General features: G+C 39.6%; 1 protein-coding gene and 2 long non-coding RNA genes across 4 annotated transcripts in view; 2 read left to right on the plus strand and 1 right to left on the minus strand.

The window, feature by feature from the left end:
- LOC128093257 (uncharacterized) lies at positions 1–1,140 on the minus strand. The gene is made up of 3 exons (XR_008212352.1): positions 687–1,140; positions 563–628; positions 1–494 (listed from the first exon to the last, which is right to left on the minus strand). It is a non-coding gene; the product is annotated as an uncharacterized LOC128093257 (long non-coding RNA).
- The window catches only part of LOC120414124 (protein N-terminal glutamine amidohydrolase), a 132,475-nt gene extending 109,731 nt beyond the window's left edge, over positions 1–22,744 (plus strand). For both annotated transcript variants that reach the window (XM_039575152.2, XM_039575153.2), the window contains exon 5: positions 15,928–22,744. In XM_039575152.2, coding sequence (XP_039431086.1) covers positions 15,928–16,061 — 134 coding nt within the window. In that variant the 3' untranslated portion in view covers positions 16,062–22,744. The remainder of the gene's footprint in view (positions 1–15,927) is intronic.
- Positions 4,074–9,729, plus strand: LOC128093259 (uncharacterized). Its single transcript, XR_008212354.1, has 3 exons — positions 4,074–4,174; positions 6,396–6,603; positions 6,660–9,729. It is a non-coding gene; the product is annotated as an uncharacterized LOC128093259 (long non-coding RNA).
- Positions 22,745–25,379: the final 2,635 nt, after the last annotated feature.

Genomic DNA, 25,379 nt, shown 5'->3' on the forward strand with positions numbered 1-25,379 from the left:
TTTCCGCGCGCGACCCAGCTCCTGGTCTCCGCTGCGACAGCACCGGTTACTCCCGACGGGTAGTCCACCCGCAGTCCTCAGACGTTTGAGGAGTAGAATTTCACGTGAAAAGTTTCCTAATTTCCACTGAGCGACCGGAAGGGGGTTGCAAAGCCGGAAAATGAGCGTATCGGCTGGTCGCTCGCAGTCAGTGGTCGTCAAGCACTCGAAATCACCGCGTGTTCACACTTTTGGACGATGGCGAGCACGTGTTTCGATGGTTTTGTTGCCTCCAAACGACAATTGGACAACAATATTCGCAAGATGGCCGACCGGGCCTACAATTTGAGCGTCCTAGGTTGCGTTGCGGTGCTCAAATGGGCCAAATCTCCTCCACGAGGCCAATCCGCGTGCCTCACCGGCAATGCTCGTCCGCGAACGGGCCAATCGTGATGTTCAGCTGGCAATCGGTCGTGCCCCAACTCGCACCCACGCTGGGAGGTGGGCAAATTCACCTGTCCAACGTTAATTCACACGTTTTAGTCGCAAAATCTTCACAATTGATGCCGCCAGGGCTTCTTACCTTCGGAAAGTCGCAAAGAACACACCCGCGAAGGTCAGAGGAGATGCCGGAGATTAACTAATGGGCCTAAAGAGCAAACATTCTAAGTTTTCTTAACATTTACACCAGGAATTCACAATCTTACGGTTTTGTAACAGGTTTTAAGCTTCGGTAGGCTTTTCTACCGGGTTTGCCCTAGTCAATCCTTGGCTAATGACACTTTAAACTAACTTAGTGCCACAGAGGTCGGTCTAGCAACTTTACTGGTTGACGGTCTTCACGTGAAAAGATAGAAAAAGTCCCGCGAGGATCTAAAGGCCTCGACAAGATCGCTCTCACACAGAAATGGAGCAAATTGGAGGCTAGTTCCATCTCATTCTGGCATCAGGGAAAATGGGGCCTTTGTGAGGAGTTTTTTCGGGCTCTTTTATAAAGGTCGAGTCCCGCTCCCGTTTCCTTTTAAATCGTATTTCTTTATTTCTTTAGGCAAATTTGGTAGGTCACTCGACAGTTAAATGAGATCTCGTGGAACGTATAGTAGAGATCTCACGCGAAGCTTTTCAGTAATCTCCCTACCTCCCACCAAGAGATGGCGCTCTAATGAGGAAAACTTTTTCAAGAAAAGTAAAAGAGTTATTGTTAAAGAAGGTAGGGTCACAATTTGGCATTACATTCTCGCCAATACTAATTTAATAAAAATTTTGAAATCAGAAATTTCAAAATTTTTATTGTTCAAGGTGAAGAATCATTAAAAAGTTGCCATCTGAATATGTTCAAAGTAATCTTCATAAAAAAATGCAGTTTTAATTGCCGATTCCCAAGACTGCTCTAATATTAAAAAAAAATCCATTGAATCCAAATATTCTGTTCCAACTCTAATTATCATTCCTATTCATCTGGGTCTCTACACAATCATACTCGCAGTCAAATCTTAACCTTAACTAAACCGAATGACGTCAGAGATATCTGACAAATTTCCATGTACCAAATATCCAACAAACCTCAGAAAGATCTGAGAAAACTTATTAAAAACCAATTACTTCAATAACTATTGAAAAATATGTTTTGCTAAGCCTAACGCAAACGTACCGAAACGCGTTCAGAAATATTTCACACCGAATCATCCCTCAGAATATTTTGGAAACAAATATCGCATCAGACGTTTCATTTCTAACGTCACCTAACTTCGACCCTGCGAGTTCGATCTCGGCCGTGAACTGTCATTTCTGTCAAACAAAACAAATGAATCAAAATCTCACTGAAGGTAAGAAAATGTGGTTTTCTAACAAAGTTGGTCTATTTTCGCTAATTATGAAGTTTAAATGTAACGATGGAGCGATGAGATGAACTTTTATACGAAAATGTTGAGAAATATGATTGAATGGATGCACGGAAACGCCAAGTGAATCGAATATCGCGATTAAAATCTAAACAATGGAATCAAAACAACTTCTCTAACTAAATTGATGTGAGGAAACAGGTTAATGACATCTCGAACATCGTTTTGGTGTACTCAATGAGTGTTTGTGGTGCTTAATCAGCAGTGGTTGTTGCGCAGCTCTCGCTGCACCTGACATAGCTAATGGATATCGTTGTTTATGCTCGCTTAAGGAACGAACCGTGGTAGCTTCCAGGTATCCTTTTACCCTCGAAATCTTCCAGAACATAACAGTTCGTTCCCAAAACTTGTCGAACTCGAACCTTCGTGTACTTTGCTCCAAACTTTCCAACAAAATCTCGTGATTTATCAGACAGCAGGACGTTCTTCTTGTAGACGACATCGCCCTCCTGGAACTGATGTTTCCGATTAACTCGGAGGTTGTACGGCGCGGAATACTTCCGGTAGGCTTTCAGCAAGTTCTCCCTGACCAGCTTGTGCAGACTCTTCATTTCTTCGTTGAGCTTGACCGGGTCCTGCGCCAAATTATCGTCCACTTCCCTTAGATGTTCGTACTCAGCCCCGGAACTCACCATGTTGCGGCCAAAGTTGACGAAATACGGCGTGAATCCCGTGCTATCATGAACGTGCGTGCGAATCGCCCTGGCGATTAGATGTACCGAATCGTCCCAATCACGATGATCCGCTTTTTGGTTTAGGGCACACCGAATCGCGGTTACAATAACTCGATTTACCCGTTCCGTCGGGTTTGGACCAGGGTGGTAGACAGCTAACGGCCAATGGGTAACCTCGTACCGCTTGAGCAGCTTGAGGAAAAGATCGGACTTGAAGACTTGCGCGTTGTCGGTAATACACACTTCTGGAACGCCAAACAAATTGAAAACAAAGTTCTCAACAAACTGGCACACCGCAGGAGCAGTCGCTGAACGCAGACATTGAACCATCACGAACTTCGAGAAAAAGTCACACACCACCAGGATCCACAGGTTCCCTTTCTTTGACCTGGGGTAGGGCCCAAGGAAATCCATGGAAATCATTTCCCACGGACGACTGCACTGCTTGGGTTTTCCGTGGACCGGCGTAGTATTAGTACTCGGTACTTTGGACTCCTTGCACACCAAACAGCTGCAACAAAAGCGCTTAATTTCCGTGGCCATTCGTGGCCAGTAAAAGCGTTCGCGGACTTTGGCCAGCGTTTTCAGAGGTCCTAAATGGGCCGCTTCGTGAATTTCTTTCACGATAGACCTTCTTTCAGCCAACGGAACGACGAACTTCCAGCGAAAACCAAGATCTTCCAGACCCGTGCTATTCGAGATGAATTTGTAGAGTTTTCCACCTGAGATTTTAAAATCGGGAAATCGCTCAGGAAACTTTTCCACCTGGTTCATGAGTTGAGTGATGTACGGGTCGGGGAGGTCCACCTTGACCTGATTGATGGACCGGGACAGGGCGTCGGCGGGAATGTTTTCGCTGCCTTTTTTGTATTGCAGGTCAAGCTCGTACTTTGAGAGCTTGAGAGCCCAGCGAGCGATTCTCGGCGATTTGGATTCGATGGACATCGATTTGAGGAACGTGAGACTCATGGCGTCGGTCTGCACTACAAAACGGGAACCTTCGATGAAATGCTTAAAATTCTCGATACTCAGCAGGACAGCCAGGCACTCTCGCTCAGTGGCACTGTACCGGCGCTGAGTGCTGGACAGTTTCTTAGAAAAATAAGCAATACACTTCCGCTCTCCTTGGTGCATCTGCACAAGGACCGCACCAATCGCCAGGTCCGAACTATCGGTCTCGACGATAAACGGCAAATTAAAGTCTGGATTAGCCAGTATCGGGGCGGTCACCAGCGCAGTCTTCAGTTTGGACAGGGCCACTTCCGCTTCTTCGGTCCAGCTAAACTTATTTCGATTCTTCTTGAGGAGGTTGCTGATGGGGGTCGTAATTTCAGAATAATTTTGGATAAATTTCTGGTAAAACCCGGCGAGTCCGAGAAGGCGTCGGATGTCCTTCACTGTTTTAGGCGTAGGATAGTCTAAAACGGGCTGGATTTTGCTAACGTCCATGGACAGTCCGTCCTCACTCAGCACGTAACCCAAGTATCGAATACTCGTCTGACAAAATTTACTTTTTGACAGGTTGATGGTGAGACCCGCCTTCTGAAGACGATCAGCGACAATCCGGATCCGGTCCAGGTGGTCCTCGAAGGTGTTCGACAGGATAATGATGTCATCGAGGTACACATACACCCAGGGTGCCAGGTCGTGTCCTATGACTTTCGTCATCAGTCTCGCCATGGTCGCCGGAGCATTGGTCAACCCGAACGGCATGACAACAAATCGGAACAGACCTTTGTTCGTGCGGAACGCCGTTTTGTCTTTCGCAGCCTCGTCGAGTGGAACCTGGTAGTACGACTCCGACAGATCAATGACGGAAAAATACTTCGACTTCTGGATGCGCTGAAGAATTCCCATCATATTAGGAAAGGGAAAATCGTCCTTTTTGGTGCATTGATTTAACCGCCTAGAGTCAAGACAGATTCTCCACTTTCCACTGGCCTTCTTAATCGGCAACAACGGATTTAAAAAGTCGACCGCCGTAGGGCACTCTTCTATGACCCCGAGGCGCTTCATTCGCTCGATTTCCGCGTCGATAACTTCCTCTACGGATGGAGACCAACGATACGGAGGAACCTTCTTCGGCTTTGCGCCCGGGAGAAGGTCGATCGAATGGGACATGATCGGAGTTCGACCTAGATTCCCGTCTCGCGTGGCCGGAAGTTGTTGTACTACTTCAAAAAGTGCTTCTCGCTGGCTATCCGACAAGACATGTTCCGTGACCAGGTCACTAGGCTCGCAGATGTGTTTTTCTGGTACTTCGATGGTTGGCATCTCCAAGCTGTCATCGGTTGAACTCTCGAGGTCTTTCGCAGATTCCGCTGGGCTGATTGGATGGATTTCAAAGCATATATTGTCATTTGTGTCACCAAAATAGTCCTCAACTCGCTGAAATTCGATCATATTGACCGTTTCTTCACCAACCGGGGAAAAACGGGGACCCACCAGACGGAATCCAAACTTGTTCAGGAAATCTACGCCTAGAATTAGGTCCTTCTTCATCTCAGGCACGACGATCGTGGGAAGGACGTGGGTGGTAGACTCGTAGGACAGGGGAAGATTCACGTAACCGAGACATCGATACGGCGTACCATCAGCTGTCGTAATCTGGAGGCGAAGAGGTTGAATCTGTAAGCCCAACTTATTCAGCAAACCCAGCGAGCTGATCACCGACAAACTGGCACCGGTGTCGGCTAGCGCTTCAATCTCCTCAGATAGAACTCGAACTTTGAGGTGTGGGCAACGGTGAGGGGTCGTGTTAATTCGATGCGCAGTGTTGAAGACAGAAAACGGACGGTTGGGAATCTCCGGAGTATCAGATGGGGTAGATCGATTCCCTGGATCCATCCCATTTACTCGTTTTTTTCCTCCTCATCCGACCGAGTTCGGAGTGGATGTCCATTTGGGCACTGGAACGCGGTCGTACCCGTGTGTCCACACACATGGCAAAAGTACACTTTTTTCTGGTCGCACTCCCTCCACATGTGTCCTGCCTGGCGACAGTTCCAGCACATCGGCTTCCTGTTCTCACCTGTGGAGTCCGCAAGCTTCTTGAAACGACCATGAACCGCGCACACATCGGCATTCAACAACTCCTCATCAATCTCTGCAGCTCGTTCGTCCATGTCCACTTGGTGAACGGAAGCTTTTTGTAGACCTCCGAGGCCGTCGAGCGCATCGAGCTTGTAACACAGCTGGGACAGGTGATCAAGCGACTGAATGGTGGCCAACACCAGACTACGCTTGTAACTCATCTTCATGTTTTTGGTGACCAGGTAGTACAACTCCGCATGAGACATTTTACGAGTGAGGCGTTGCGCTAATCTCTCAATCTCTTCGAGATATTCACCGAACGGTTCATTGGGACGTTGTTTACGTTTGTCCAACAGGTCACGAGTAATGAGATCCCGGTTTGGATTGTCGTAGCGCAACCGGAGGTATGTTTCCAAAGTCTCCCAACTGTCGAATCGGTCATGGTAGGTGGTATACCACACCGCCGCACCCTCGCGGAACAACAAATGGGCGTGCATTCGTAGATCTTGTTTACTGATGTGGTAGGACTCGCACATAATATTGATCTGGCGCAAAAAATCAACCACGGGAACAGAATTCGTACCGCCGGTGAATTTCGGCCATTTTTCAATTATGTTGCACTGCTGGTGCGGTAGTCGTCGATATCTCTCACCTTGCAGCGTTTGGACATCCGGAAACCTTCGGTTCACATCCCAAGACGGTCCTGGGGCGGGATTAGACTCCTGACGGCGCCGTGACTCTCCATGAACTTGGCTTTCCTCTGGCAGTTCAAATAATCCTTCTCCACGTGACATGCTTCTCATTTCAGGCTTCCCTGAAGTTTCTCGAGCGGATAACTGGAAAGGAGGAGAGGGTACACGCCTCGCTGGAGGTTGATCCTGCGAAATCCGTAACATCTCCGAATCCCGACGCAAATCAACCTTGGCCACTTGTTCGGCCAAATCATCTACGGCTTCTGGAAGGACCGATGCGCCGTTGGCTTGCTGCCTCATCATATGTTCTAGACACGCGCGAATGTAATTTTGAACGTCGGAAGCATGAATGAACTCATTCATATCCCTTTCATCAGCAGGTTCATTCTGAATCGTCGGCGTTGGAGACGATGTAGCTGCTGAACGGCCCATGTTCCCTGGTTGAGGCTGCTGCTGCGGCGGGAGTGGATGCGCACTCCCAGACGTCGGTTCAAACAAGGTTCGCGCAAAGCCACCGAGGGGTGGCGCCTTTCGCCTTGGATCCTCCAATATGGCAAGCGTCGAGTTGTCCACGCCAGCGGCGGCCGATTGCTCCCATCGCTGTGGATTCGACATCGGTCTTCCCAACTCGGACTGCCTTGTTGCCGCTGGGGAGAATCCGGACAGCCATTGGTTATAACTCGATTGACCTCTAGGGGCCGGTACTGGGGCAGCCAACAGATCACGAGATGCTTTCGGTTTGGTCCCAGTATACGGATTAAGCGAAGGCTGCAGCGTCCTTTGAGTCGTTGTGGACGACACGAACGACGCGCGCGGAAGACGATCGTCAAGAATTCCGCCAACTGCTCCTTCCTCGAAATCCGTCGTCAGATCCACTAACTCCTGGGCCAACTGTCCCGGAGTCGCGGTGGCCAAATTCGAATGCACCGTATGGATTCGCATCAGGGGAACCTGTCGGCAGACATGGGCTAAATCAATGTTGTAGTACCTTCTTGAGAGTCGCTCGATGCTGTCCAACAACGCCTTCCGCTGCTGCCGATGTTCTTCCGTTCCCGGCGAGTATCGTCGAAGTCGCTTGTGATAGTGAACCAGTCGAGAGTAGCAATCATCATCAAGATTAGCATCCAGACAACGCTCCATTTCCTTCAGCTGTCTCGGGATCTTCACCAAGTCCTCCGCTAGCGAATACGTCGAAAAATGTACTTCTACCGGATCCTCGGGTTTTTGCAGCAAAGCACGCAAATTCTGCTGGCGCTCGCGTAATCCACCACGAACAGGTGTGGCACGAAGGCAAAATTCATACTCCATTTCATCCTCTTTGAGGCTGCATGGGTCACTTATGTAAACGTGATCCATTGTTTTGATTCCAACTAACACTTTTGAAATAACTCCTCAACAATGATCGAAAATATATTAAAACAAAATCCAACGAAATCTCAAATTAATAGTAATCAAACCGAAATAGGGTGACTGCGAATCAAATTTAGGTCTATTACGGTGGTGGAACAAAATATTTGAATTGTATTTGGTATATTGCAAACGAAATGATGGAATATGATTGTCTTGAAATAAACTATGCTCAATAATAGTTCAGAAAACCCAACAAACTTCTAACTGAGTACCCAAACTAAACCCAACTTTGAGACATAGTAGAACTATTGCCACTATTGCTCGGCCCCACGTTGGGCGCCAAAATGTAACGGATTGTTTTGTTCCTCGACTATCAACAGTTTTGACACCGAAGGTGTCGCGCCACTCCCGGGGATCGAGAGACTGCTGAAGCTGTTTTTAGAGACCCGGCAAAGACTCTAAGGGCGGGTTAATAGAGGCTCAAACACCAGAACACAGATACCTCCCGAGGGACCAATTAATTTGCACTAGATGTTAACGTAATAATACCAGAAATAATCAGAAACTAAACTCAAATTTGTGTGCGATAATTCATGTATTTGACCCGCTTAACCCACGTTGTCCACGCAAATCGGCCACCCAATTCAGTTACCAAACACGCTGGATGGTTTGACGGACCAGCATTTAGGCTTATATTGCGTTTTAGCTTAACAATATGGGTTGTGACGTCACGCCTAATCTTACCAACTAACAAGTTTGTTTGAGCTCAGGGTAAAAAAAAATAACTTTTCAGATCTGACCTTAATCCTTGGGCGAAGGGACCGGAACACTCCGACGGCAATCTCCAACGGCAATCTCCAACGGCAATCTCGATCGCGATGCCCCGCGCCAGGTATGGCACAGGTAGGCACGCGCGTGTGCACGCGCTGCGCAAACCGGTTTCCGATTTTTACTACCAGATGGCAGTACGCTTCCTCGAGCGTGCGACGTTTCCGCGCGCGACCCAGCTCCTGGTCTCCGCTGCGACAGCACCGGTTACTCCCGACGGGTAGTCCACCCGCAGTCCTCAGACGTTTGAGGAGTAGAATTTCACGTGAAAAGTTTCCTAATTTCCACTGAGCGACCGGAAGGGGGTTGCAAAGCCGGAAAATGAGCGTATCGGCTGGTCGCTCGCAGTCAGTGGTCGTCAAGCACTCGAAATCACCGCGTGTTCACACTTTTGGACGATGGCGAGCACGTGTTTCGATGGTTTTGTTGCCTCCAAACGACAATTGGACAACAATATTCGCAAGATGGCCGACCGGGCCTACAATTTGAGCGTCCTAGGTTGCGTTGCGGTGCTCAAATGGGCCAAATCTCCTCCACGAGGCCAATCCGCGTGCCTCACCGGCAATGCTCGTCCGCGAACGGGCCAATCGTGATGTTCAGCTGGCAATCGGTCGTGCCCCAACTCGCACCCACGCTGGGAGGTGGGCAAATTCACCTGTCCAACGTTAATTCACACGTTTTAGTCGCAAAATCTTCACAATTGATGCCGCCAGGGCTTCTTACCTTCGGAAAGTCGCAAAGAACACACCCGCGAAGGTCAGAGGAGATGCCGGAGATTAACTAATGGGCCTAAAGAGCAAACATTCTAAGTTTTCTTAACATTTACACCAGGAATTCACAATCTTACGGTTTTGTAACAGGTTTTAAGCTTCGGTAGGCTTTTCTACCGGGTTTGCCCTAGTCAATCCTTGGCTAATGACACTTTAAACTAACTTAGTGCCACAGAGGTCGGTCTAGCAACTTTACTGGTTGACGGTCTTCACGTGAAAAGATAGAAAAAGTCCCGCGAGGATCTAAAGGCCTCGACAAGATCGCTCTCACACAGAAATGGAGCAAATTGGAGGCTAGTTCCATCTCATTCTGGCATCAGGGAAAATGGGGCCTTTGTGAGGAGTTTTTTCGGGCTCTTTTATAAAGGTCGAGTCCCGCTCCCGTTTCCTTTTAAATCGTATTTCTTTATTTCTTTAGGCAAATTTGGTAGGTCACTCGACAGTTAAATGAGATCTCGTGGAACGTATAGTAGAGATCTCACGCGAAGCTTTTCAGTAATCTCCCTACCTCCCACCAAGAGATGGCGCTCTAATGAGGAAAACTTTTTCAAGAAAAGTAAAAGAGTTATTGTTAAAGAAGGTAGGGTCACAATTTGGCATTACAAAGGCCTTTGGAGAATCGAGTCTGGACTATATAGCCTTTTATTGGTTTAGCTTTTTTTAGTTTGCTTACATTCTTCAAAGTTTTACGATTTTTTTTCGAAAATTTGCAGGATTTTTTTCAATTTTTTGCCAGTTTTCATGCATTGCTAGAATTTTTTTTATGAAAAATGCAAATTTTGAAGCAAAATATTTTTTTTATTAAAATTTGTTAGATTTTGTGTGAGTTGGCCATACTGCACACGAGTTTTTGTTTGTTATTCATTAATATGTTATAAGATGTTTCTTGTTCAAACTTTAACCATATTTTATAGTAACAGGGTTTTTGTTAGTTGTTTTCCTGTTTTCTGCTTCCTTTTACAGCAAACTTGATTTGCATCCATTGAGATAAATGCCTCAAACACAGCTGAAATGATACTCCAAAACTATGTACTGCATTTACAAAACTACTGTTAGTCGATAAACTAAACGTCCTACGAAATCGTCTTAGAAATTTTCTAGATTGGTCTTTCCATTCTGAGCATGAGCATGAGAGATCACCCATGGTTGCCCCTCCGTTGCTGAACAGAACCGTAATATCCTTTCAGCACTACTGATTATATGCGACGATCTAGTGGTGTTTCCCTTATCAACAGCATGTATGAATGCGCTGAAAAGATAAAACACCATGATTGCTAAAGCTAGATCAGTTGCGAATAGGTAACAGTCATTGGCCACCAACGGCGCCCGCCATGTCAGTTTGTAGATCTCGATTTTAAGGGACGGGAATGTTAGTTAGCGCAGGTTGCTACTAGGGCAGCTGATTTACTCTGTGCTTACACCCCACAAGCGCCAGGAACCTGAAAATTGGTTAGTAGGATAGGGTGTTTGGTCAGGATTCATCATAGAAGATGATGATGCGACCCAAAATCATAGTGTTTGTTGAAAGGTATTTTGTTTTATTCTCAAGGCAAGCAATCGGATGCTGCGGATGAGACATTTCCCGTTTATCGGCTGTTAACTTTTAATTGAAATGATTTAATCTTAGACAGCCGGCTGTGGAAAGATAGAACCAAAATTATTTGTAATTAAATGATGAAGGATTTAACAGTCTGACTTTTTAAGTAAGATGTTTTTACGAGTTTTACATGATTGATATTTAGTGGGGTACTGATTAGCGAAGTGAACGACGAGTTACGACGTTTATCAAGCAGAAATGGTATGATAAGTTTTGTTGTTATTGCACACCGACGACGAACGCGAAAAAACCCTGCAACACGATGGAAAGGCATCGCAAATCAGACTGGCTCAATTGTCATCGATGACAACCAGAGCCAGCCGCACCTTTACACACATACACGCACGCGAAAAAAAACGATAAACACACCGACGACGAACGCGAAAAAAACACGACCCGACGGAAAGGCATCGCAAATCAAACTGAGGAAATGGAGAGAAAGAAAATAATATAAAAAATAAAACCTAATCACATAAAACCTACTCACATAAAACCAATCACCCAATGCACACAAAGAGCAACACAAAAGAGACGAAAATTATCACGAAAAAACAGGACTGCGCGTCCACCGAAGCACCGCACTTCTGATGGCATTATTCAATTATTATGCCCAATCACCTCATGCACACAAAGAGCGACACAAAAGAGACGAAAATTATCACGAAAAAACAGGACTGCGCGTCCACCGAAGCACCGCACTTCTCCTAGATTGGTCTTTCCATTCTTGGGACAAAGTCTCGTAATCATAAAGACAAAATAAAATTGAAATTCTCCAGGCGTCCCTCAAACAGCAATCATGCTTTGATTTTCAGTGTCAAAAAATCAATCATTCTTAATTTTTTGCAATTTTAAAATCAAGAATAACATATAGAAAAGGCGCTTGACGTTTTCAAAAGTTAGTCCTGATTTAAAATTTTCAAAAGAGCAATTCACTGCCTTCGTTAATTTTTTGCATTTATTTTTATTATGTGGGTACCTTCTCTGTGATCGAAGAAGACATTTTTGGTCCATACAGTCCAAAAGGCATGTAAATGTGTGTATGTATGTTTGTTTGTATGATCCCCATACCCGCAGGCAACTTGGTCCCGAAACACATGCGAACGCTAAGTGAACAATTCGATCATCTTTTACTCCGTTATCTGTATACCCATGTGCATATGTTTTTTTTTTTTGCACGAATTTGAATGCTACAAATACCGGCGCATAGATCAAAATAGGACCCCTCTTCCCTCCCCAAATGCCGGAAATTTGTAGCGGGTTTAGGGACACTTTGCATAGACGCCCTTGCTCCCATCACGTCACTTTGAGCTACGAGAAATTAATAAGCATGTCCCCTCAGTCAAACCTTCTTCAGAGAAACAGGCAATCCACAACTCACAGCGAACGACCAAGACGACACCCTACCGCGTATATATTTGACTTGGCGTGGTTTTTCTTAATTGATCTGAATGAATGTTAGTATAAGTGAATGAGTATTTTGATATTTATATAGAAAAGATCTCACCAAATAAGAAAAACTTCAGGGGTTGGTCCATTTAGATCGATTCGACACGCGTCTTCCAGCTTCCAGCATAGAAACAGATCTCAGCTGAACGGATACTACTGGGGTATTGATGTGCTGCTGCAAGCCTTGATGAATTTCTTTTGCAAACGGTACTTGGTTCAAATCCAACAGCTTGCAGTTTCCAGCATCTTCTGGGGTATCAATCGCACCGAAAAATCGCGGATATGTCGCATGAAAGGACTTTTCCTATACTCACTACACTTCCTCCGGTCACCGGTAACCGGTTCCGGATTGGTCCGATCGGGTCAAAGGACACCGGCTTGATAATAGATTATTAATGATTTTCATTTCACTAAATTTGATAAGCAACATGTCGACTTTTGAACATCACAATCATCGGAACCATATGCGTGGTACCATGGAATCGGTTCCGGAGTGGCCCCAGATGCCCTGAACTGACCCAAGGTAGTCAGTGTACCTATGTACTACAAACAACGTTTCATAACATTGGCTCAAATGTCGATTGAATGACAAAAGCCTTAAAAAAACATGCTTGACGGATGTTCCGGGTTGCCGGAACCGGTGGTAACTTTGGACAAATTACCTCACCGGGAACTCATAGTCACAGTTAATGCACAGTTTGGGAGATACAGGCCCTCAAAGTCGGGGCCTCAGAAGGATTAACGCGTTGATTAACGACGTTAATTAACGTGCTCCGTTCACGTTCTCGTTAAGATCAACGTAGGCTCCGTTCGCGTTCACGTTAATTTTAACGATTAACGGACGCGTTAACGTTAATTAACGTTTAACAGCACTGATGTAAATGTTCGAAAATCCGTTTCTCGCACAAAAAATTGATTGATTTGATGTCTTCAGTAAAGTTGGTAGTATTATTGAAGATTTTGTTAAAAAATACATGATAAACAAAATTGCTGATTTTTAAATTAATTTTTTGTTACTGAAAAGTAAATTACTCAACAACAATATTTTTGATTTTTTGTTATTTTTTAATATGTTTTAATGGACAAAAAATGCCATCTTATAAGGTATGGCTCAGAAATGGCAAAACTTATTTGACCGAGCTGACTTTTTTAAAAAGGGTGTTTTTGGAAAAAAATCTACATTGCGGAAATTTTGATTTAATTTTTTTTTAATGTAAAATCGATGTTGCAATCGAAAAGAACTTTTGATATTCGCCTCAAAAAAAGATTGAAAGCATTTTTTGTCCCCTAAAACATATCGAAAACAAATAAATTCAAAAATAGTGTTTTGGATAATTTAGTTTTTAGTGACAAAAAAAAATAATAAAAAAATCCGAAAATTTGTTTTACTGTGTATCTATTTTTTTCACAAAGTCCTTTCTAATATTTATAACGTTTTTTAAGACACCGAATCATAAAAAAATCTTTACGAATTACGGATTTTTAAATATTTACATGGAGAACTGTTTGGACGAACCAATGACAAACATGGTTTCTTTGGTCACAGAGAAGCCACAAAGTTTCAGGCAAACAAAAAGATGCACAATTTCATTTTTTTATCTAAAAAGTCTTAAAAAAAATCATCAAAAATGTCAGACAAATTTGCATTACAATGACAGTCTGCATTTGATAGTTTGCCACATATTTGTTGATATCAACAATTTTTACCGTCAGGTGACTAATGGTAAAAAAAAACGATACACCTTTCATAATTTCTAAATAACAAAAACAATTTAAATAACATCAAAAATCTTTCAACGTAGATTTGTTCTTACTTAGTTTTCTAACATTTTCCGAAAATATTGTGGATTTTGATGAACACTAACTTAAATGCCAATAGTTTGAAAATTGACCCAATCTCACCCCTTAGAGGGGGTGACATCGGATCAAATGAAACTAAATAGATGCTCAAATACAACGAAATGGTAAAAACAAGTCATCTACTAGTTTTTTTTCTCGAGGGAATCGTATTGTCATGCTTCAATGTTTGAAGTGGAGATTTTCAAACATTTGGGTAGTTTTCGAGCAATTCCAACAAAAATATTAGAACAATGATTTTTCGAGAGGTCATTTTTGGACAAAAACGTACCTCAAATTTAGACAGCTGCCAAAATAACAGGATTTGTTCTAGGAACGAGATTTATTCAACGAAGTCATTTTAAGATGTCCCCTACACAACCCTTTTAACAGAATGCAGTTTCATTGAGAAGGACCTGAGAAATGTTAAAATCCGTAAAAAAAATCACTTTTTCCCAATCTCACCCCCCAGACCCAATGTCACCCCCACTGACGGTAGATAAAAATTATTTAAACGGGAAATTGGTCCCAGACTGATTCCTCAAACATTTTATTAATTTTTATTTCTATATTCACATAAATATCTCATACTATAATGTGAATGAAGTCAGTCATATGTTAAATGTTGTGATCATTTTGTTATAAATATTTTTGCAATTCCGTCGTGAAACTATTTACTTTTCCTGTCATTCTTGAACGACGAAATAGCCTACTTTTCTGGACCAAAAATAACAGAATCGAATAGCAACACTTTTCAAAATAAATGCTGAAAAGTTCTACTTATCAGCACTCAAATGGATGCTGAAAAGTTGAACTTTTCAGCACTTGTTTCGAAAAGTAACACTTTTCAACATTTTTTTGATTTAAACGATTTATTGACAAAATACATGAAAAATTTACTTAAAATTTCACTCAGTGTGTGTTTTTTGGAATTGCAAAAAATGTTGTATGGAACTCCTTGCAAAACTTGTTTTTTCAGCACTCTTCGTATTTATCCAACTCGGTGAACTTCGGTGGATAAATGTACGACTCGTGCTGAAAAAATCCTCTTTTTGCAACTTGTTGCATAAACTACTTTTTCAGATTTTTATAAACTGACCTAATATTTGAGAACGTCCAATAAAGCATTTTTAGCATAATTCGGAATAAATGGGCTTTAGATGACTTTTGCGTTGCAAGCAAGTTTACAAGATCAAACTTTAAATACTTGTGATTTTGGGTCCCGTTTCGCCCACTGTGCAAAAACCACAACATTGCCGAAGACACCAAATCAAACAGAAAATACCTTCCTAAGATATTGGTTTTCAAATATTTAAAAACCATTTTTGTATTGACTAGTACCTATGGGCAAACCAATCTGTAATCCTCTCCCGCCCATGATTACTCCAGAGTATCAAAACATTGAACTAAAATTTCTCGGAACTGGGAAAACTTTTCATGGTGGTTTATGAATGCACCAATTATGAACTACAACCAAAAACATATACAAATCGTTACGTTATTGACAACATTTGATATACATGAAGCTTTTTTTTTGTCGATTTGAATAGTCAAGTGCCGTGGATGATACTTTCCCATAATTGAATCCTGTCATGTTTCCGCTCAATGTAACTAAACCATCCTATTACACGCGTTTCCCAGAAGTATAATCATTGATTTTCACACGCACAAATAATGCTGTAATTACAGCCAAACTTTCTCCTCCCCCCACACCTCCCACAGACTATTCATCCATCACACATCCAATCCAGCCAGCGTCATTAATTATGGTATTAACTTTCGATTTGTTTACCTTTTCACGCTCTCTCGTCCTCGCCACAGCCAACACCCACAGCCTGGACGACTTTATCTGCATGAAGCCGGGCAAGGGCCCGGGCAGCGTGTACGATCTGCTCCACTTTGTGCAACAGTTCTACAAACCGCCGGACCGGAACATCACCAAAACGCAGAACTAAATTACGCTTACCGGGAAGGAGAGAAAGGATTCGTAGTAGTTAAGCAGAGGGGAAGACGAAGAAGAAGAAGAAAAACTTTATGGGGTGGGGAAGGTGAACAAGAAGAAGAGCAAACTATTTCAATGTAATGCGCGCGTCCAGAAAACAAGAAAAAAAAATCATGTCAGCGACAGGTGGTTGCATTTGAAACGTATGTTTTTAGTGTTATAAATTATTACGCAGCAAAGCGGTTAGAAAATCTTTGCTGGGAGAGTGAGGAGGATTACAAATAAATTGATTATTATATTCGATATATTATACAAACACGAAAACAAAAACGTTAGGTAACGAAATAAAGAGAGTGCGAAAAAAAGCTGTATTTAACGGAGTGAAGAAATTAGGCAAATTAATTCCAGTGGAGCTAATTATTTGTTACTACAAAACTATGGCAAAGAATGAATTGAGAAAAAAATACTGAAGATCAAAAAACATACAAACACACACACACATACACCTTTTTCAAACTTTTACTGCACAATTCTTAACTTTAAGTGATTACCAGTGAAACAAGAATGTTGAAAAAATTAAAGAAGAAATGACTACTCAAAAGCAGCAGCAGCAACAGCTAACGAAGCAAAATCTAACAACATCAACAAAAAACGAACAACTTTTTTCTGCGCAACTACTACAATGTGATATTAGTTAAACTAGCGAGTTGATATCGTTGATCTACACCACCCTACCTTTAATGCAAATTCCGCCCAGTTTTTTTTTTTTTTTGTTATATTGTTTTGGTTCGGTTTAGAATTCTCTCGAAATGAATACCTTATATATAAAAAAAGTTCTAAAACGTGGGATTGGTGGTTGTGCATGTCGGTCGTCAGTTTTCGTAGGATTTGCGTGGCAAGCAAGAGGTACTAATTGAATTCAGAGTCGTGAACTCGGGGCGGTTTGGGGCCATAAATAAGCGTTGCGTAGGACAAATTCACGCAAAAGGGAAAATAAATAGAAAAATTATGTAAGGTAGCAGAGTTTTTTGTTGTTGTTGAAGTTAATGTTGATTAAACAAAAAGGCTCTTGCTAAACATTGAGTAAGGGTTAAGAACTCTTCTTTTGATGCATTTTAGTAACACTTTTCAAGTTGGGATAAAAAAAGGAATTTCACGAAAAAGGCGTTTGGTTTTGGATGCCGATGATTTGGCATAATAGCCAATTTTTCAATGATTGGAACATCCTCTAGGGGAAGGTGGGGCAAGACGACCATATGGGGCAAGAGGAACAATCGCTTGTACGGCCGTAATTTCTATAATTTTGATTACATCCAGCATAAGAATTTGTTGCTGGCAATGCAATTAGTTGATTCTACTACCACATAACCGCCAAAACGACGTAAACGCCACGGGGCAAAAGATGTAATGAAGTTTTTTTCAAAACCTTGGTTTTTTATAATATTTGGAAAGTACAAAATAAGGCTTAGGGTTCGTTTTAAGGCTTATTTTATCAAAATGCCATTGTTCCTAGATCAGTGGTGTCCCTACCAATGACTTGCACCTATTATAAAGAATGATTTAACTATTGGTTATTATTGTTGAGAGCTTTTAAAAAATCTTTTTCAGGTGGGGCAAGTGTACCATATGGATTTTTAGTATGGAAAACATTACGAATTGCTGAAACAACATATTTTATTGGGAAATAAATACATAAACGTACTTTAAAACTGATAAACAATTGTTAAAAAAATGTCCATACAAAAAAAGTGATGTTATGAAAATTTCCTTTTTTCATCTAAGTATTTTTTTTTTCGTAGAACGATCAATTTTTTAGTAAAATATTATTATTTAATTTAAAAATTTAAGCAACGTTTCAAATACATCCTAATCTGCTGTATCGAAGTGACAACAGATCAATTGTAAGAAAATTAACATGTTGTTTCATGCATTGTTCCTCTTGCCCCAACGGGTTGTTCATATAGCCCCACTTGTTGAGGAGAACGTACGAAAAATCAAAATTTTTAAAATCATTTTTTTTTCACTAAAAAACTGGATTTTTTGAAAATTTGTTCTATCAAAGGCTTAGTTGAGACCTGGAATAAGATGATTGTAAAAAATCGGACAGAATTTTTAACGTTTTTAATGGGTTATAACAAGCATTTTCTTAGCTTGTTACACTTGCCCCACTTTCCCCTACCGAAAAAACGAAGTTGACTTTATAGCAGTCGGCCACTATTGCTAGTACCAACCACTAGTGTCTTCCTTTTAACTTCGCCGTCCTGGGCTCCTAAGTGTTTGAGTGCGGCACGGAGCGATGGTACCGGAGACCCATATTGACACTTAGAATTTTAAGAGAGCCCGAATCGGGGTTCGAACCAGCAACCTCTGGATTGTGAGTTCAGTGAGCGGTCCGATTGATTTACACGAGCGGGACAACATCCTCTACCACGTGGAACAGAATCTCGATTTTGATAAAAGTGGATAGTGAAATCTCAATGAAAATAATTTCAAAATCATAATGACAATTTTCTTTGTCATTGTGGTTATGTCTGTAGCATAATCCATCCAAGTTTCCATGTTTACATACATCAAATTTACGCTTCTACGCCCGATTTTATCAATACCAGCTGAGCAAACTCTCAAAAATCGATTTTTGAATTATTGATTATTTAAGTTTGAGAGAAAAGTGATGTTCTCAGCGCTTTTGGAGCTCTGAAAAAAGATTTTCGTTTTGAGATTTTAATCAAAAACTGACGATCGATATGCAATTCGCCATGATTAAACAAAACTGACGTTTTAGATTCTAACTTTTTTGCACCCATCTATTTCTTCCACTAAGTTAGTTTGACATGTGCTTGTCAGTGGGACTTCTCTAAACAACCAGCCAAATTTTGAAATAGTAACGCAAAGATCAAAGCGTAAAATCACACACACAAAAATCACTCAAGAACTGATAGATGTAGCAGGAACCTGACGCGGGAAAAAGGACTGCATTTTCACACACTTTAGAATCTCGTCACCGGGAAAAAAATTGATGGTTATTTTTTCTATATCTAGCTGCGTACACAACTCCGCTTTATTTTGTATTACTTTATTCGCCAGATTTACGTGTGTTTTTCCGAAAATGTTGAAAATGAGAGCAAACACAGAAGTAGTCATCTATTTGTAAAGACTATGAGATATAGCAAAGCGAGAACATTATTTACTCCTAGTATCATAGATAACCTTTCTATATTAAAAACTTTTTCTCCAATTTCTTATACCAGATTAATATTACAACTTTTATCAGTCTTATAGATACGCGTGAATAGAAACATTTATATTAACACACACGCGAACACATTGCAAAGCAACTCAATTTGAAATTTGTGTGGTTGAATTTTACATCCTCGAACAGAAAAAGCACCAAAATCTTGCCTCAAGTCAGATTGTTTCGTTGAATCTCCTGCTTTCCAAATTCAAGCCCCAAAATGTTGATTCAGTTTTCCGACTGCCAAAAACGAATCAAAAAATTAGTAACGAAAATCTGTACATTTTAAACAGTGTATAATTTGCTTTGACTCTCCAACCGCCTATCATTCGCTTTCTCTTTACCGAGAGTAACACTGCAATGAAAACGAACGTTAACATTTATAAGAGGGGAAAACAAATCACAAACAACGGAGAAAACGACAACATCAACTCTGGAAACAACAACAGCCGAAAGAAAAGAAAAAAAAAAACAAATAAAGGAAAATTGCGCTAGCAAATCGATGGCCACAGCAAACTAATATAGATAAATTAATCTATTTAGCTAAAATACTTGTTACACACACTTATTATTCTATACGTCGTGCTACTCTGAACGATTGATTGGCCCGAAGCGATCGGAAGAAATGGGATTAGTTAATTTTAAATATTTGCGAGCCAAAATTTAAAGCTGCACACACACTGACAAAAACAAACACACACAGATGTGCATGCAAAGGTTAAAAATAAGCGAAATTTAACTGTGTAAAATTATCACGAAAAAATCTGTAGATGATTTGTGGGTTTTTTTGTGGATGGAGGTGAGATTTTGTTATTCAAAAATAATTATTACGATTTATGACAATTTTTCTAAACCATATCGAATTAGGAACTTCTACCTTAGGTTGCTACGGGAAAGCATAACAAGAAAAGCTTCCCATTTGAAATGTTTCACCATGCGTGAAATATTTCAGGTTCTGACAAAAAATCCACGCAAAATGAAGCATCCGTTTGTCATTTGGTATTCTGTTTATTTTTTCGGTGTTTTTTTCTAGGTTTTTATTTTATTCAAATTTTAGACTTTGAACCACTGACAAATGGATACAACATTCAGAACATTTGTTTACTTTGAGCTGTTCACTATATTATAATTTTTTTTTATTGTTTTTCGATCTTTATGAAACTTTTTCTACGGATTAACTGAATGGAAAATTGAGCAGGATTTCGAATACTGAAAATGTTCTTCTTAAAAAATTTAGAATTTTGTTTATAAACTTATTTTTTGACAATGTAAATCGGACATTCAACCAGACTTTTTGACATTGGACAATGTTTTCCAAGATATTATCATTGGAACTTCCAGCCAAATCATTTATCATAAATTTAAATCTTTGCTTGATAATCAAAGATCGGATCAAAAATGTCCAAGAATGAAAATTGATGATAATTTTCTGATCTCTTCGATGATTTTCGTCACAGATAGATGAGATGGCACAAAATATTTTTCATATAAAAATGCAGTTTTTTTCTATTTATTAAATCCTGACTTTTGACTTTTTTCGGAAACGGAGCATATTATCATTTTTTTTAAATCAATATTGACTGAAATTAAATTTTACAAAAGAATATATTTGAAAGAAAAAATGAGTCAAAGCATTCCAAAAAACGTTTTTTTTTTTCAGAATATTAGAAACTCGGTCAAATTACAATGTCCGTCAAAACACATTAAAAAATCGCTCTTTTTCGTGTCTGACAGTTCATCAAACTCGCAAACAACTCAAAATGTATGTGTCTATAAACAAAGACAAGCATACAAAAAAAGAAGACAAACTGCCAAACTGTCAAAAAGTGCGAGTTTGTTTGTCATAGTCTAATACCTGCTTGACTTTGTGTAAGATTAAATTTTTTTAAATAAGTTTGTTTGGAGAATTAAATTTACCCTGCCGTGCTTAACGCATTTCACAGAACCTTAAGGGAAGGAAGAATGCGCGGACATACCGTATCAAACGCTTCGATTAACTATTTGCAATGAGGAGGGAGACTTTCTTTTCAATATTTTCTATTAAATAAATTTATCAGTTGAAACCTGGTTTGGGATCTCAATATGTTTGGAATCACAGAATCTCAAACTATCTCCATAAGAAACCACTTTCATCTACCAGTAAACTACGATTTTACTAGACAAACATTAATATAAAATTGAATAACTAGAAGCTTATGATGTAAACATGAGGTAAACTGTAAGAAAGAAAAAAAAAAGTAACACAAAAATCACCTTGATTGGGTTCTGGCCGATTGACGGGAGGTATAAAAACATAAATGAGAATAATGTGATTGCATATAGTCTTGTGGTTTACTGTAGTTTGTTTTTATTGAAAAAAAAAAAACGTAATGATTTTTATCAAATCAATTTTTTTATATGAATATATTAACAAAGCAAAAAAAAGGCAAAAGGGAAAAAAGTAATTATATTTACATTAAACAATAATCAAATTTATCTATGAAACGTGTGCGACTACTAAACCAACGCGATTTGGGAATCTGCATTTAAGCGCTGCAACTATCTTCCTTCGAAACCGGGCTTGTTTGTGTTGCACCGTTTTGATTTTGTCACCAAAAAAGCTCTATTACTTTACAAATAGATCGCCAAGTCTACACACACGAACGTCTTAACAAAACCTATTTGCCTGTACCAGTGTTTAAGAGTTAGAAAAAAAACAGACCCACAACAAAAACTTGTTGAATCCCAGAAGAGCACTTTACATTTAAAAGCAACATTTCTGAAACACTTTCAAACTATTTTAAAACGACTCCTCGGCTAGTTTTTACATGTACTCTTTAAAAAAGCAGGAATGACTGTTAGCAAGGGATAAACAAAACAAGAAAAAAATTGTGGAGTAATCCAATGACTTGACATAAAATAATTGTTTGCCCAGGGCATTTCCATTGCATTAGTAGCTGTATAGTTAAAAAAAAAACACAAACACACAGTTTTGATATATCAGTACCACTTGAAAAGAGTACCTCTATCTGTCATCCCAAGCAATTTTTCCTTTTTTATTAATTCGCATAATCCTGTTATCGCTGTTGAAGCAAAAAACAAATCTTACATCTATTTCTATTTCTACACGTAGTTGTTAAGATAAGCTCAGAATAGTGAACATCCCCACGCAAAACATAAAAAAATATCTGTTGGCATATTCATTTCATTGTTATTTGTCCTAAAATCTTCTATCGTCTAGATGCAATATAGAAAAGCAAAAAAAAGATACATTAAGGTCATGCAACCCATTTTTGAATAATCAATGCGTTTTGATGTGCGTCTCGTAATCCCTAAATACTTACAAAAAAAAAACAAAGTTTGATTCTAATAAAATATATACCAAAAACAAATGGGCAAAAATTGAAGTATAAAAAGAATAACAAATTGTAGAATTTTTAAATGAATTTGCTACCACAACAAAGAAGAAGCAAACAAACGAATAAGGTGAACCAAACCGACAAAAAACACACAAAAAGCTACTACCAAAACTAAACTCAAAGAAACTTTTGGAACGAAAGCAGATTGAATTAGAAGCTGTCAGCCTAAACATCTCGACGATTGGTGGCTCTAACTTTGAAAAGTGAGGACGGTGGAGAAATAATAGCTTAGGAATTAACAATTGAATTACAACAAATTGACAAGAAGCGAACAAAACAAACGAAAAGACATTAAAGTGTGTGAGCGACAAAAAAAAAAGAAAAAGAGAAAAAATGGCAAACATCAAGAAAGATGATGTGAAAAGATAACAGAAACACAAACACACACACTACATAGCAAAGTGCATGCTTCAATAAAGGTCATATATTATATACAGAGGAATTTTTCGGGTCGTGCCCGTGGTGCGGCCACTGTTGCTTATTTGTTGCGATGACACTGTTCCACTCTAGATATCCGAGCGGACTTTTAAAGTTTGGTCGAGAAGCTTCTTTGGGCGCAATTTAATCTTGATTTAGAAAAAAAACAGTAAATGAGTGCGGCAAGGAACAAAAAATAATACAAGCATAATTTTAAAAAATTGAACGCCGAATGGTTAGTTTTTAAAAATCTCATTAAATAAATCGTTTTCCAAATTTCAAAATTTCCCATATTTTTCCTTGCATAATTTTTTACTGTTTGCTTTTCTTTTATAGGCTTTATCTCATTTTTTAGTGGTTAACCGAAAAACGGTGCACAATATCGAAATTTATTTAAAGTAAATTAAAAATGGGATGTTTCCTCATTTTTTAAAAAGCATGATATTTTTTTCGAAAAATTGGCAGCACTGGAATTGGCATTTCTTAAATCTAAAATACACCAAGAAACAAAAAAATTCAAAAATAGTTATTTTGCACATTTTTGTCATAAGAGTAAAAACTATTTTCAAGCAGGGGCTCTCAACATTTTTGCCCAGTGGTTTGATTCTGATTTTACTAAGCCACTGGCGCCCGGAAATAATAAAAAAAACACACACACACTTATAAAGAAGTTTTATATCAATGATTAAAAAATCTCCAATTGTAAAAACGAAAGATGAACAAAATCTAATAAATTGTTTCATTGGTTAATTTAATTTGGAATAGTTTTACATAAAAATTAAATGTTTTTGCGGATCTTTACCTCTTAATTCCAATATTGAACAAAATATTTCAAATGATTTTAAATTTAATTATTTGAATGGATAATATATAGCGTTAAAATTAAATGTTCTTGGATTTTTTCTAATATTATTGAAGGTTATGAAACAATATATTTTTGCTTTCTGATTTCAAACGACATTTTAATGTGTCAAACGAAAAAGTGACCAACCACCGGGGGCTGGGTGTATTTGCATATATTTTAAAAACCTTTTTCAATTAAAAATGTATCCTTAAATAATGATTCTGAAAAAAGAACATCTTCTTTGGATCCTTGTTTACCTGTTTTTTTATCATTTCAATTTTATTAATGTTTCGAAAAAAAAAACTTCAAATCAATCCACACTGAGGAGGCTTTTCAATAACAAAATAAATTAACTTTTTGAATAAGCCTCCAAGATAAACCTTTACGAACACATATCGTCTCAGAATCATTTTTTTATGAAATATTGTACAGCACTGCAAAAACCTTTTTTCAAGCACATTTTTTTCGTGAGTGCAGTCATCGCTTATATTCGGAACAGTTTAAAGATCGGCCAATGTTCAGAAAATCATAGCAAATCGATAATTGAACATAATGATTTGCTTCATGTGGAAGTTTTTCTTGTGATCTTTCGATTGATGTATTGATCGACTAGTGTGCAGTGTATGCTGCTCTGGATAAAATGGCCCTAAAATCTACACCCAAAATCCCGAGTCGAGAGAATCGTTCCCACAAAATTTATTGAGAGCTCAGCGCCAAATACGAGAGAATAATGCTACCAACTCACACCACCACAAAAAAATGAGTTCTTTCATTAATTGATACAATAAATCTCCAACAAGTGTCATACATCGACATCTGACCACTTCGTAGTCACCAAGCTATGGTAGCCGAGGCAGTTAAGTCATTGGGTTAGTATGTCAGAGGTCTCTGGTTCGATTCCCGTAGTCGACACTTTTGGTTTTTTTGTTTTGACGGCTGAACTTTTTTTGCAAATGAACCTCGAGAGAATAATTCTTTCGCACATCTCGAGCTATGTTTTATGTTTCCGTAAATGCCCAAATGTTGGTCCCAAAAATAGTAGGCTCAACAGAAAAGATGAATTTGGCGTGGTATTGACAAAATAATCACATAAGTGTTTCGAATTTGTGGGTGTTCGGAAAATGTGGGATGACTGTACTTAGATATTTATTTCGTTTTGCAAAACAGTTTTGAATTCCTTTTTATTGTATTTTAAAGCACCATTTTCATTCAAACATTGATAAAGTTGCTTATAATTTCAATTTTTTAACTTATTTGTTGTCCCTCTCCCTTGAATTTTCTCAAAGTCGAAGGACATAAACTTCTAAAAATAATTGCAACGGCCAAATTGAGTGTTAAAAATAATTGTTTAGAATAACTAGGAATAAATTTCAATCACAAAAATGTTTAAAAGCAATGTTTGAAAAAAGAAAAAGTCAAAACCCGATATTTGTATGCAAA

The sequence above is a fragment of the Culex pipiens genome, chromosome 3 (assembly GCF_016801865.2).
Source record: "Culex pipiens pallens isolate TS chromosome 3, TS_CPP_V2, whole genome shotgun sequence".
Classification (NCBI taxonomy): domain Eukaryota; kingdom Metazoa; phylum Arthropoda; class Insecta; order Diptera; family Culicidae; genus Culex; species Culex pipiens.